Source organism: Ictidomys tridecemlineatus, chromosome 7, assembly GCF_052094955.1.
Source record: "Ictidomys tridecemlineatus isolate mIctTri1 chromosome 7, mIctTri1.hap1, whole genome shotgun sequence".
Taxonomy (NCBI): domain Eukaryota; kingdom Metazoa; phylum Chordata; class Mammalia; order Rodentia; family Sciuridae; genus Ictidomys; species Ictidomys tridecemlineatus.
In genome coordinates, this window is record NC_135483.1 from 28700928 (window position 1) to 28714850 (window position 13923).

Below are 13923 nucleotides of genomic sequence, written 5' to 3' on the forward strand. Positions count from 1 at the left end.
AATGAAAACTATGCTAATTGTGGTTTTGAGTCATTATTATCCACAAATTCAACAGATACCAGATACTGCACTAAGCAGAGGTAATAAACTGATGAACGAGACAATCCTGTACCCTCAATGGTCACATTTCTCTTGATTTTGTGAGAAAGGTTATGACTTTGGAACCTCACTCCTGGATGCTGTTTTAGAAGCTACCATTTAATGTCTTTGTAACCTCGTATGACGCACTGCATCTTTCAGAACCTGCTTCCTCTTCTGCAAAATGAGGATTAATAAAATCTATTTCAAAGATTTGTTCTGACCATTAAATAAGACAAAATATGCAAATTACTTGACACACAGTTGGAACTAAACATAGACTTCTTTCCTCTTATGCCATCCTCACAATCCTTGAGGCTGGAAGAGCCCATTCTTAGCTTAAAAGCCAGCACTTCTTTGGGGGTACCAGGCAGGAGTATAGAGGCAGAGAGCAACTGGTTAGTCTTCAGGAAGAGGCAAAACAGAGCCGTTGGAAGAGAAACGGAGACGGGAGGCATGCAGAGGCTGCCTTCGAACTACAACTCCCGGGATGCTCAGCAAGAGGGAGCGTCCCGCCCCGCCCCACCCGGCTCGGCGGGTGCTGCCCACCCGGCGGAGCCGAGCGGCGCGCCGAGGCTACAAGTGCCGCGGCTGGGGAGTGGGGGACTTTCTCCTAGAGTCGTGCACCGGCGTGCGCGCGGTGCTGGAGCCGCACCGGGTGGCCAAGGCGGAAGGTGAGTGGCGGAGAGCGGGATGGGGAGAAGGCGCCGGGCATGAAGCAGAGAGCCGGCAGCATAGCGGAGCAGGGGCGCGTGTCCCCACTCCCAGCACTAGGTTCCTGCTTCCCCTACCGGACCTCGGCGGACACAGCCCGACTGAGGGTGCCTTAGGTGGGCGCAGACTTCACCCGGAATGGATTGATTGATCCCGCGGCGCCGGCGGGGGACTCTGCTGCTTGCGGCTGGTTCTTCCCCGCACAGAGCGCTCAGGACGCATCCCGAGGTCGTTTCCCCCAGAACAGCCTCACCCCAGTCAGTTTCTAAGCAAATTTTATGCCTTTCATTGAGGGCAAAGAGATGAGGGAAAGTGCTGTCCCCTCGCTTTAAGGTGCAGTCTTCTGTTCTGTGTTTTAAAAGATACCAGAGAAAAAAGGAGAGGACAGAAGAAAAGACCTTTTGCTGGCCCCCTGGGATTATCCATTCTCCCCAGAGAATGGAAGCCCCGGATTCCGGGTTTCAAGGAAATCGACTGTACAGCTAGTGTATCTCTCATGAAACCAACAGAGTCTTCCTTCTAAGAGGCATAGAGGCAAGAGTGGATATTCCTCTCCCTCTTTGTTACATATTGGAAGTCCTATAAGGAACCCTGGCGATTTTATCCAAAGTAGTATTAATGTGATTAGTTAATTGTGCCAAAGGTTAATCAGAGTGCCTAATGCCTGAGGGATCTGCAAGACGAGTCCTCATTTTCAGTAATTGATGAAAGCTTTTACCAGCACTTTCCTCATTGAGGGATCTTTCAGTAGAGATTTGTCCACTTGCTAAAGGAAAGCTTTGGTTCACTTGTGGTTTCCTTGCACTTAGTGGTTTTTTTGTTTTTGTTTTAGGTGCAGAGAAACTCTAATAGGAGACAAGTTTTTGTTTGAAAACAAAAACAGATCTCTAATGGATATTAGGAACTGTGTGCTTATGCCTTAAGTTGCCAGGTTGACCTTAGGTGCCCAGTGTCTGAGCCTCTTAAGAGCTGTTGGGGCTGTGGATTTTGAAGAATAATAAGTCTTAGCCTTCTAGTTAAAATCAGTTAGCACCCAGGGTTTGGAATCAAAATAAAAGGAGCCCTTGGTTAAAACTCCTATATTTATTTAGTGATTGTGAAAAGTGAATTATTATGTGTCCGAAAGGTGATAGAGACAAGAGAAGGATGGACAGGTGACTTTCTGCCCAAAGTTCTGTCCCTCAAAGGTTCTATGCTGCAGCAGAGGTGAGGGAATGTCATGGATGTAAACTTCCAGATACTCTTGGAAATAGCTTCTCACCTATTTGCCTGACAGAACTCTGTGGGCTTACCATTTGTCATTTATTTTACTTCTAGATTGAGTTTGTAAAAATTTCTGGATGATCAGTTTCTTGTGCTTGTCTGTTAGCAAATTGTAGGGGAGGGAGAAGAAACTCTCCCACTGAGGTGCAGTATACAGGAAGAGCAGACATGCAGGCTGTGTGTGTGTGTGTGTGTGTGTGTGTGTGTGTGTGTGTGTGTGTGTAGGAGTGGGCTAGCTCATGGCATTTTTTGCAAGGATCACAATGCAGTGTGTGATCTACACACTTTGGGGACCAGCACATATTACCCGAAAGGGGATGGGGCAGAGTGGAAGTACATGAACAAGTGGAAGTACATGATCTTATAAATATAGGGCCTGGGGCCATGTGACTTGCTTATTGGATATATGAAGTGTAAGGTTGGAAGAGGTGGCAAAGTAAGCCAGTCTTTTCACCCACTTCAGAGTTAACTGAGTCAAACATGCTGAGCCCCTTCTACAATGGAACCCAACAGATAGGAATATATATTCTTAAAGCTAATCTGTACCAGATACCAGAATGTGTTCTGAACTAGAGTGTAAACATGCAATCTAATTGAATTGTTAATAAATCTGTGCTTCCCCAAGTCCTCCAGAAATTCAGCAGCTCTTAAAAAGGGCCCCTGTCTTTCTCATTTGTGTCTTTCTGCAGGAAACCTGACTCCTCATTTGAGGGATCCTGTCACAGGAATGTGTGAGTCCTTGGATAAATTTGGCTTGGTGACAGCAGTATGCTTTTTCCAGAGACACTGCCACTTCCTCAGTGCTCCTTTTCTACCCTGACCTGAGTTTCTCAGTGTTAACCCCTGTAGCAAGTGAGAAGATTTGCCCTTTTCATACTTCTCTGCTACTTGGGACTCTCTTTCCCTTCTTTTGCCCCTTTTAGGAGGAACTGGGGCTGAGGTGCTGACAGCCAGGGCTGCAAAGAAAATGGGGACTTTGGAAGCAGCACTCCTGGCAGTACGATCTTAATTCCTGTTGGGTTCTTACCTAAATTTGTTGCTGTTGGCAGAATTTCTAGAAGCTGCTGGGGGATTTAACTAGCTCCCATGGAGCTCCATTACCTTTCTAAGAAGAGCAGCCAGGCAGACCTGTGCGATGCCATGGACCATAATTCAGGAGGGCTTCCTGGTGACCCTGTAGATGTAGCAGCCATCAGGGCTGCTCTTTGCTGTCAAAAACACTGTACATCTACACCAAGATTATCTGGGATGGAAGGGTCTAGACTTAGCCCTTCTCCAGCATCCCCTTCCTCCTGTCTGCAAGACAGTGTTATTCAGCCAAACTTCTTCCCACCAGGACCCCTTGACTCAGGGAACACCCAAATAACAGCAGAACGGAAAGTCTGCAACTGCTGCAGCCAAGAATTAGAAACATCTTTTACTTATGTGGATGAGAATGTCAACTTGGAGCAGCGGAACCGGAGGTCCCCTTCAGCAAAAGGCAGTAATCATCCTGAAGACCTTGGCTGGGGAAATCCAAGTGAATGGTCTCATGAGGCTGCCATATCCTTGATCTCCGAAGATGAAGATGACACCAGTTCAGAAGTCACATCTTCAGGGAAGTCAATTGACTATGGTTTCATCAGCGCCATCTTGTTCTTGGTCACCGGCATTTTGTTGGTGATCATTTCTTACATTATCCCACGAGAAGTGACAGTGGATCCCAACAGCGTGGCAGCCAGGGAGATGGAACGTCTAGAGAAGGAGAGTGCAAGGCTGGGGGCTCATCTGGACCGCTGTGTGATTGCTGGGCTCTGCCTCCTCACGCTTGGGGGGGTTGTTCTGTCTTGTTTGTTAATGATGTCTATGTGGAAGGGGGAGCTCTATCGTCGAAACAGATTTGCATCTTCCAAAGAATCTGCAAAACTCTATGGTTCTTTCAACTTCAGGATGAAAACCAGCACTAATGAAAACACCCTGGAGCTGTCCTTGGTAGAAGAAGATGCTCTCGCTGTGCAGAGTTAATTGTGATTATGGATTTCTTGAGATTGCCTTGGTATTTTATAAGAAAAAAAAGATGTTTTTTTTTCCTCCTCAAAATTAACAGTGCAATTTATTTGCCAGCCAGAAAAGTTTATTTCTCAAACCAATAGTCAGTGAGTGTTTTGCATTGCTTCTGTTTAGAAGAAAAACCATGTAAATTGCTTAAGAAACCACAACCAGCTACACCTATCTTTCTGAGAGCTGTAAATTAATCTTTAATGGCTATGAACTTCTTCTATAGCAAAATGCTTCTAATGACCCAATATACAAATGATTTCTTTTACACAAATAGGGATATTATTCTTTGGGTACTAGGAGGTCCCTCATATCATGGGATCAGTTGGCAACCGATTTTGTGAAAAATAAGCACTAATCACATAATAAGGCTAGCATTTAATTCTCAAAGGTGCTTATTCATTTTCTTGCTGAAGTTTTCTTACTGTAATTTGTCTAGACAGAAAAAATACAGATTTGGGGATGTGAATATTATTAAGCTTGAGGATGTTGGTTATTTTAAAAAATATAAAAATGTCAACTTTAAAATTATTCCTGTATTCAGAAATGGCAACTACATACATCATTGGGATAAACTTTCTAATAAAAACTATATAAATCATCATAAAACTAAGGGGAAGTTAAGCCACAGTGTTAATGCCAGATATTCACCAGTGTTACATGCCATTTTCCTTGAAATAAAATTAGTTATTATAAATTTTATTTTCTGTTTCTAGTGTTGCCATCATCCTAATACCTGTGCTTTTGAAATCTTTGCTTGATCTCACACTAGAGAGGCAGAACATAAAATTTTTTAAATGTGTTTCCGGACACCTAACTTCTAGACAGGTCTGGGTCACCATTGGCTCTGACATGCTCCCAGGTGATATACTGTTGTTATCTGGAGCAAACTTCCAGTATGATTCCAGCTGGATCCTTGGGTACTGTGCCTGGCAGGCTGTATTACTTAGAACAAGTCATCATCGCCTCAGGAGTCATTAAACCCGCAGCCAAAAAAATCACAATGGAAAGAGAAAGAACAAAACACCCATTCAATGGAAACTGTTCTCATCACCAGAATTTGTCTCCTAGCAAAGGTCTAGCCATCATTCTGAGCACCTTATATTTGAGGCTCCCAGTAATTGTGCTGGGGGTCTCAAAATGCCCTAAGGTACTTGGTCTGTGAGAGGCATGATGGGCAGTGTGGCCACAACTTTGCAGAACATACACCCAGTCTCCACATTGACACTCTGCCTCTGTATAGCAGTTGTTCAGGAAGGTAATGGAGTGTGCAGCCTCAGGTATATCTTGCATTGCATGACTGTTCCTTGAGTGTTCCCCACCTCTCACTGTAGAAGTTGTAACTTTTATTTGAGTGTTAGGAGGATCATTGGAGTCATCTTCAAGAGGACTGGAGCTGGGAATGCGTGTGAGAATACAGGACTGAGGGGGTAAGGAAGTGATTTCTTGTTAGCTTCTGAAGTCCAGCTAATTTTAACACCTGAAATTTATGTTCTGAAGACTGTAAGACATGGATGACTTCAGGGGCAAAGTGTGAGAGTCGGGATGTTTATGTGGATGAGCTCTTGTTGATGTCAGATTGATGAGTGGAGTACATTGTGTTATAAAGGGTTAAGGTGAGATGGGAAAAGAGGATGAGAGAAAACAGGTAGGTAAAAGAACTGAGTGAAAATGATTGGTTCTTTGTGCTCTTTGAGAAAATTTTTTGTTTTCCTGTGGCTTTCCTGTCATGGTTTGTGTTGAGGTCACCTTACCAGCTGTATCAACTTTACATTCTAGAGTTTTATAATTGTCCTGTTCTAGCCCACTTGAGCCATTTTCAATGATGTTTAGGCAAGAAGGGAATAATCTGCTTGGATGCGTGAGTTGGTCTGAGCTGTGTTTAAGAAAGCACTTAAAATACCTTTTAAAATCCTCCATGTTTATTCATAGAAGCTAAGTGAGATCAACTGAGTTTTGTTTTTATTTGTTGGTGAGAGGATTAATTTGACAAATGGTAAATTAAACTGAATTAATTTGTGGCCCAGTTTTCAGTTTTTGATGGAATATGAGTTTGAGAATCAAGTGTGAAGAAGTCTTTTCAATTCTATAAAATCGATGATAAAGGAAAAAAAGTGAAAGCTGACTTGGAACTCTTTAATGAATCTTGCCATGCTACTAAATTATATAAATGTGGTCTAAAGGCAATTTTTTTTTTTTTAAAAAAAAAAGGCTATTTGGGAAAAGAATATACTCAAGGGGAAGAGGTAAAAAGACTAACCAGTTATATTTCTTTGTTTCTGAGAAGTTTAATTTTCCTTCAAACTTAAAATTGGAAATTAGTAAGTAAATGCTTATTTCAACATTATTTATATCTGCTCGTGTATTGAGAACACATCACTTTTAAGATTCTACTTTTATGAAGGCAGACTTTTTCATCAAAATGAATCAATACAGAAAATCATCTGGATGACTCCTTTAGACTGTGTGGACATAATACAGATAATTGCCTCCTCTGCTTTCCCCAGATATTCTCTTTGTGTTGCCCTCTTCCATCTTGTCAGTGCCTACATTCCAGAAGAAGATTACTTGAATTTAAAATGAAGGTCACACAAGCAAAGAAAAGCCTGTAACTAAATAGACAGTTGGTTCCAACCTGACAGAGTGTTTTTGGTGCTAGAAGTACTTAAGCTAGACTAGGTGAGAAATGTTGCAGACATTGAACTGACAAGAGTTATAGTATTAGTCTCAGATTCTTCATGAAGATTTATGACCTTATATCTATCTCTTCAACATGGTGCTGGTTGTTATCGATGAAAGTTTTTATTGCTAGACCTGAAAAAAACAAAACTTTCATAGGTCCTAGGCCTTGAATTTATTTACCTGGGCTTAGAAGTCTTAACTCAGTCATCGTCCTTATCTTAATAAGACAGTTTCTCCTTTAGCAGTATGTTCCAACAGTGTGAGGACCAGAAAGAAGGCTGCCTTTCTCTTTACTATTGGAATCTGTATGCTGCTTATGGACAGTTTAAGCTTCATAATATTTTTAATAAACCATTAAAATAGGACACCTTAAGCTGTTTGTGGTAGAGTTTACAAAGAGTTTTCTTTGCAATTGGGAGTCAGCCATTGGGAGCTCCTAAAGCAAACTGTATACTGGTCTTCTGTATGAAGAATGTCTTCTTTCCATGAGACTGGGGTTGTGGCTCAGTGGTAAAGCGCTTGCCTAGCATGTGTGAGGCACTGGGTTCAATTCTCAGCACCACATACAAATAAATAAAATAAAGATCCATTAACAACTAAAAAAAATATTTTAAAAAAAGAGTGTCATCTTTCCAGGTTCCTTGCTGCATAGTTGATTGGTGGTTTAGAGGTTTGCAGAACGGCTGTGAACCATAAAGTTTTTGGTGGCCAAAGGTACTTTTACTCACATGTCTGCTGTGTCCCCTAATTCTATGCTACTTAGGTATACTTGGTCTTTTCATCATAAGCTTTTCTGTCAGATTAAAATATGAGCCCACCCTCCTAATACTTATCTGTTTTAGGAACTCAACTCATATCTTTCAAGGCACAACTATAGACAGAGACACTCTCCCACCCAGATTATTTGAGCCTTCTCTTTGCACCATAGGGTGATATCAAATGAGTGAGCCCCATACCTATTGAAAATCGAAAAGTAAGAGTCTAGCTGGGCTTGGTGGTGCATGCCTGTAATCCCAATGATGTGGAAGGCTGAGGAAGGAGGATCACAAATTTGTAGCCAGTCTGAGCAACTTAGTGAAACCCTTTCTCAAAATTTAAAACATTAAAAAAAATAAGGCTGCAGATGTGGTTTAGTGGTTAAGCACCCCTGGGTTCCTCTGGTACAAAAAATAAAAAGAATCAAGGTCTATAGAAGAAAAGCCCAAGTGGCTCTATTTTTTGTTTGTTTTGTTTTACTTTGTTACAGGCAAAAATTCTAAGCAGTTACATTTGAACATTTTGGGCGTCATCTTTCACATGATCAATGGTAAATAATACAAAAACCTGGATTCATCATCTAACATTTTTTTAAAAAGCATTCTATTTATCTGTTAGGAGAAGATTTCTCAGCCTGAAGGTCAGATTCCATTGTAGTAATTAATGCTGCCACCAGAAAATATGGTCTGACAAGAGATTAACAATCTTAGCCAATGGTTCACCTGCTACAGCAAGATTTAATACATTAACTTGATTCCACAGCAGCAAAGGGATAAGACAGATTCTTACAGTTCTCTGTAATAGCTTTAACCTTTCCTGGAATTGGACATAAAGAATGACTATGATGAGAAGAATTAAATGAAATCTCACTGGCTTTTCCCAGTGTATAAAGTTTCATAAGACAGAGAATTAACACACCGTCATTCAACTGATTTTTACCTGTATCATTTTATGGTCCACATAGTATTCTATAATGTTCTCTTCTAACGCATGAAAATGAACATATATCTTGGGAAGTCATTTGTCTGACTATAGCATCGACACCGTAAAAAGAAGTTATTTGGAACATGTAAAACTGATTTCAAAAAATCTGTGGCTTACACATAAGAGTATACTTGTGGTTTATGTTTGCTAATGTGCAAGTTTGTGTGCACATGTCTATGTAGGATATATTTTATAGTCATGGAACTTTAATATCCAAAAGCAATTGTTAGAATAATTTTCTTATAGGAATTGGGTATGCCTTAATGTTGACTGTAAGAACAAGAGTCCTTTCACAGGTCATGAATGAAGAATTTGGAATCAACCTCAGAATGAGATGTCATAATTATATAAATCTATTTTGGTTGTACAGCATCCCAGAAATGTTTACTGAGGTTTTTTTTTTATTTCAGAGTCATGTAACTGTGGCATATTCAAAATTATTTTAACATGAATTATGATTTTATTACAGGGAAATATGGGCAGCATATTCCCTTGCTCCAAGTTTTACTAACTCTCCTGTTTTAGGAACAGCCGGCCTTGTTTCCCCCTCTGCCACCTTTATGGTTTCTACCCAGGCTTCAAACAAATGTCATGTAAGAAATCAAAGATGGGTAATTCCTTTAGGTTGTATTTAGAGTTTTTACTCTGTGGTTCTTGTTGTGTTTTTAATTCTCTTGCCAAACAAAAATAATTTGGTGTTGCTTGTTTGCTTTTTGATATTATAAGCAGCGATTATCAAGGTTTTAAGCTTTTTCTTATGGCATCTGATGCTTTATATATTAATAGCAAGTGCATCATGTCATTTTAAAATAAAACTATTTATTAAGATGTTTTATTGTGTTGGTTATCCTTTATTAAAATCTGAATCTGATGCAAATTTGGTCTTTTTAAAATTAGGTATGAAATTATCTGTGTGAAAAGCATTAAAACTAACACCCTCAATTCTATCCTATCATTCTTTTTGCTACCATATTATGAAACAGTGTAAAATGTGCCTTATTTTTGTATTTATTGCTTTTATGTATGATACAGTCAAAGCTGTTTGGATTTCTCTAAATTATTCAGTACTGAACATAGAGTATGAATTCTAAGATATGGATAAAAATATGTGAATAGGTACTTTTAAAGAAATCACTTGTCTAAAAATCTAGAATGCCTTTAGGTGAGAAACAAATATTGAATGAGTGTATGCCCATGCTCTTATTCTTCTCTTAATCCAATTTTGATCTCCATTTTTATTGGAGGAATGCACACAATTTATATTATTATGTGGAATTTTATCCTTATGTGTAAGTGCTGTCACAGTCAAGAATTCTGTAAAAAGACAATTGGAAGTGAGAGACTTCATATATTGTTCCACCTTATAAAACAAAAATTGAATCAAGATTCTTATATATTACAAGGGAAGAAAACCTAGTTATGTCTTTATATAGTTTTGGCTTGAAGTCCTTTGTTTTTTTTTTTTTTAAAAAAAACTATCTCTGATAATTCAAGTGAAATAATAATTTCATGCTGTTCCTATATGACTCTTATAGGTCAATAAGAATGCTTTCAGGACCAAGTAACTTTTAAAATTGTTGCTGGTTGCTAAGCTACAAGGAGAAGAGAATCTGAAAAATCTCAAACAGGCACTGCACTGACTCAAAATTAAGTAGCCAAGACAAATTAGATAGCCCCATGCAAGACATGTGTCGTGAAATCGGAAGTTGGAACTGTTTGCCAGATGACACTTAATGACTACCATAATTTCTAAGGTCTTTGTTTTGTTCAAGCATCTTATCCTTATGTTCTATAATGAGTACTTGATCAATGTAATAATTTTATACTGGGGGCAAAACACTTCTAACCATTTTTACAAGAAAGGCATAATTTCCTAGTTCTTCATTTAAAATAGAGAAATGATCACAACTCACCTTAAGATTACTGATATGATCTTATTATATAGTTTTAATCACAAAAAAATAGGAGATTGAGCTAACACCTATGCTTTTAGCTCAGGGACAAGAGGAAGTACTTATTTTTTTAGTCCTTAATATGTATTTTTCCATTTATACCTTGCCTCATTTAATTCTCAACACATTCATGAAAAGCAAGTGTATAATCTGCATGCTAACAGTAAAAGTTTGAAGCTGACAAATATTACATGACTGCCCAAAGGTATATAACTAAAGCAGTGGATAAAGAAAGCCTAGGACTCTCTTATTGAAAACCCACATTTATTCAAAATTGAGGGAGTATTATCTTTTTATGAAAATTAATTTATATTGGCTATTTTATTTTGTATTTATGTTTTACAAAATTGATAACAGTCATGTGATTTGAGAAATAAGAAAACCTTTCTATAATCATACTGAATTTCAATTTTAGATAGTATGGTGTTTTCTCAAAATATGAAACCAAATTCAAACTATAAAACCTTCCAGCCATCTCATTTTCTGCCATTACTGAGGTAAGCCTATACTGATAGATCTTGGATTCATCTTGGATCTTGAAAGAAAGTATAGTTTTTCTTCTTATGTGCACAGTATATGTGGTGTATGGGAAACTTAGGGAGTCTCCATCAAGAGTCCAGGAGGGGAGAGAAAGCCATACTATCTGCCAGACATTCTGCTTTCATGCATGGTGTCTTGCAGAATCTTTATAGTACAAGGCACCAAAAAGGCTTCAGAACCAGGAAAACCAATGACTCCCAAGTTTGAATGCTCAATCTGAGCCACAGTGTCTTCATCCATAACACAAGGATAATACCGTCTGTATTGCAGAATGCTGAAGAAACTTAAGAAATAAAAATGACAGGAAGCCTGAGACAGAATCCCATCTAATGTTCCATCAGTAGAGCTACCATTATCTCTGTGGGATGCTTTGTAATGGCAGAATTGTGGGTTTAGAATGTACTTGGGATCGTCAGTCCATGTTGATTACTGCTTGACCAAAATCAGATTTGGGACATTATAAGTAGTTATTCATGACCATCCTCCTCCCATTCTGCTTTCCCATCTTACTTATTCTTCCTTTCCTTCTGTCCTCCTCCTTTTCCCTTTCCTCCCTCTCCTTTTCTGTGCCTTCCTCTCTCCCCTTCCTTCTTTGTCATTATTATAATCATCTTCTTTATCCTCATCATCATGTTGCATATCCTGTAATTCCACCATCATGGACAAATCCCTCCAAGAAAGAAATTTACATTTGCCTTTATAGGACAGAAAACAATGTGGAAAACTGTCTTTTGCTTAATTGTGGAATACAGTGTACATATAATTTGTACCATAATCCTCCAGACCTTGATTTATCATAGTTCTAGTCATTAACATGCTCAGTTATATTTTGGATGGGAAGAGCTTTTAACATAGAAAATTCCAACAAAGTCCTTTTGTTTGATTAAAATAATAGTTCTTCTCCTTTTCCTCCCCTTTTACACTTATAGTGTTAAAACACAGATTTTATTTAGTGATCACTCTGGCAAAAGATGATTCATCTTCCATTTATGCAGACGGTAGAGTTCACATCCTTAAATTGAGTTTATCTTTGAATTTTGTTTAACCTTGCCCATATTCTGCCAAATTAGCAAAAACTGCTCTGGAATCCAAAATGACATCAAGAACAATTGCTAAAAATCGAACTCATTTTATAATTAAATGGCATATTCAGCAATGCCCTCTGCTGCCAAGTGGATCCATACAGAGAAACCAGAGTACCAGATCAAGAAAAGGGTGGAGCCAGGATCTACCTTGAGCTATACCTTACACAAATGATGAGCTCAGGAAAGAATGTCCTGGTTGCTAATAGATGAAACACAGCTGGGAAAAGACAGGTGCTGGACCCTAAACAGTTGAGAGATGAGGCTGAGAAAAATTTGAAGCCAGATATCAAAAATCATCCTAAAGATAGCTGTTTTGGATAACTCAAATGAGCACTAATCTAAGAGGTGCCACGCAGGGGTCAGGAAGCAAAGGAATTCAGGATAGAAGTGGGAAAATTTAAACCTGGTTATTGACACATGGAACTAATGGAAAACAAGGGTGCAAAAGCCAGTTTCTTAGGGAAGTTCATTGCCAAAGAAGTTGTGAGCCTTTGACTATTTGAGCCCTTCAAAACAAAACAAAACAAAACCCACCATAAACTTCAAAATTTATACTAGTAGAAAGCAGTCTGAAAATTTTGTACAGCCCCCAAAGAAGTCGTGCTCCTGAATATCCATTTTAGATGTGTCCATAGGGAATAAAAGACAAGGATGATTATTCTAGAGGCTTAAATGGTCCTGTGGGGAGGCAGGGTTCAGAGAACATGGACAAAAGAGTGCCTTCCTAAATGCAGAATAGGGCCTAATTGAGGAATTTACCTCACTTCTAGGTAGAAGGACTAATAATGCCTGCCTGGCAAAGTCTTAGCATTTTTATAGACCAGTAATTACTGGCACCAGGTTTCTTGTGGCCACCAAATCCCTGTTCCATCAATGTATATTTTACATGAAATATAACTATGTTGTTGTTATTGTTTACAGTTTTCCAGGTTACAAGAAGAAACATTGCAAATGCATGGATATATTTCGGAGGTCTTGTATTTGTAATTGAAAGCATTATCTGGATGTATCTTTGAGTCATCCTCCTTGGGGGTTGAGTCTACTCCTTGTGTAAGAATGGATAGACCAGGGAAGATCCACCAGAAATCCATGTCCCATCTTCTCTGTAGAGTTGTTGATGGAGAGCAGCAGCCTAACCCAGGGCTGGATTACCAGATCATTTTATTTAATGGATGATAAAAGTCATGGATCCAAATGACTTTTCTGTACCAATGAAATGTAAACAGTGATGTGTGCACCTTCCTGGCCGAACTGGGTTAAGAAACCAGCATGACTTCATTCACTTTTCTCTCTAATCTGGTAGATGGGTGAAGAAGCTATATAAGAACTTAGAAGCCACGTTAATGATGGTAAATCCTCAATCACTGGTTAGCGAGCTGTCTGTCCCACAATTATTCAGAAATTTGGGTTGATTTCATCAACATGTGGCTTTCAAGGTCACTCTGGTTGTCAATATCTATCTAGCAGACAGATAAAGAGCATGGAATATTTTGTAGGAAATTTTCACATCCAGTTGGTTACCACTCAATATTATTGTCACATTGAACTACAAAGGAGTCCTGGAAACAGCATTATAACATTATAACCAGGAAACAGAAGAAATGGGTTTAGTGAATAGCTAGCCATTCTCTGCTGCAAGGTATGAACTGCTTATCACTAATTACCTGTTTAATGTTTGCTTTTTCTAATTATTTTATTCATTTCTGCTTATCAAAATCTCTATTTTTTTATCAGAAGATCTGGATTAAGTATCTCATGATAAGAGTCTCAATTTCTATCAACATCCCAGAATTTAGTGTCTTAAAAATAACTTTAATCATCCCACACAATTC

At 38.9% G+C, this 13923-nt stretch overlaps 1 protein-coding gene across 1 annotated transcript; it reads left to right on the forward strand.

Moving 5' to 3' along the window:
* Positions 1-613: 613 nt before the first annotated feature.
* Tmem74 (transmembrane protein 74) lies at positions 614-4794 on the forward strand. Its single transcript, XM_021724625.3, has 2 exons — positions 614-752; positions 2745-4794. Exon 2 carries the CDS (start codon positions 3142-3144, stop codon positions 4057-4059), a length of 918 nt encoding a protein of 305 aa, XP_021580300.2. The 5' UTR covers positions 614-752; positions 2745-3141; the 3' UTR covers positions 4060-4794.
* Positions 4795-13923: the final 9129 nt, after the last annotated feature.

Coding starts and splice junctions, on each gene's coding strand:
- Tmem74 (XM_021724625.3), top strand. CDS start 3,142: ATGGAGCTCCATTACCTTTCTAAGAAGAGCAGCCAGGCAGACCTGTGC.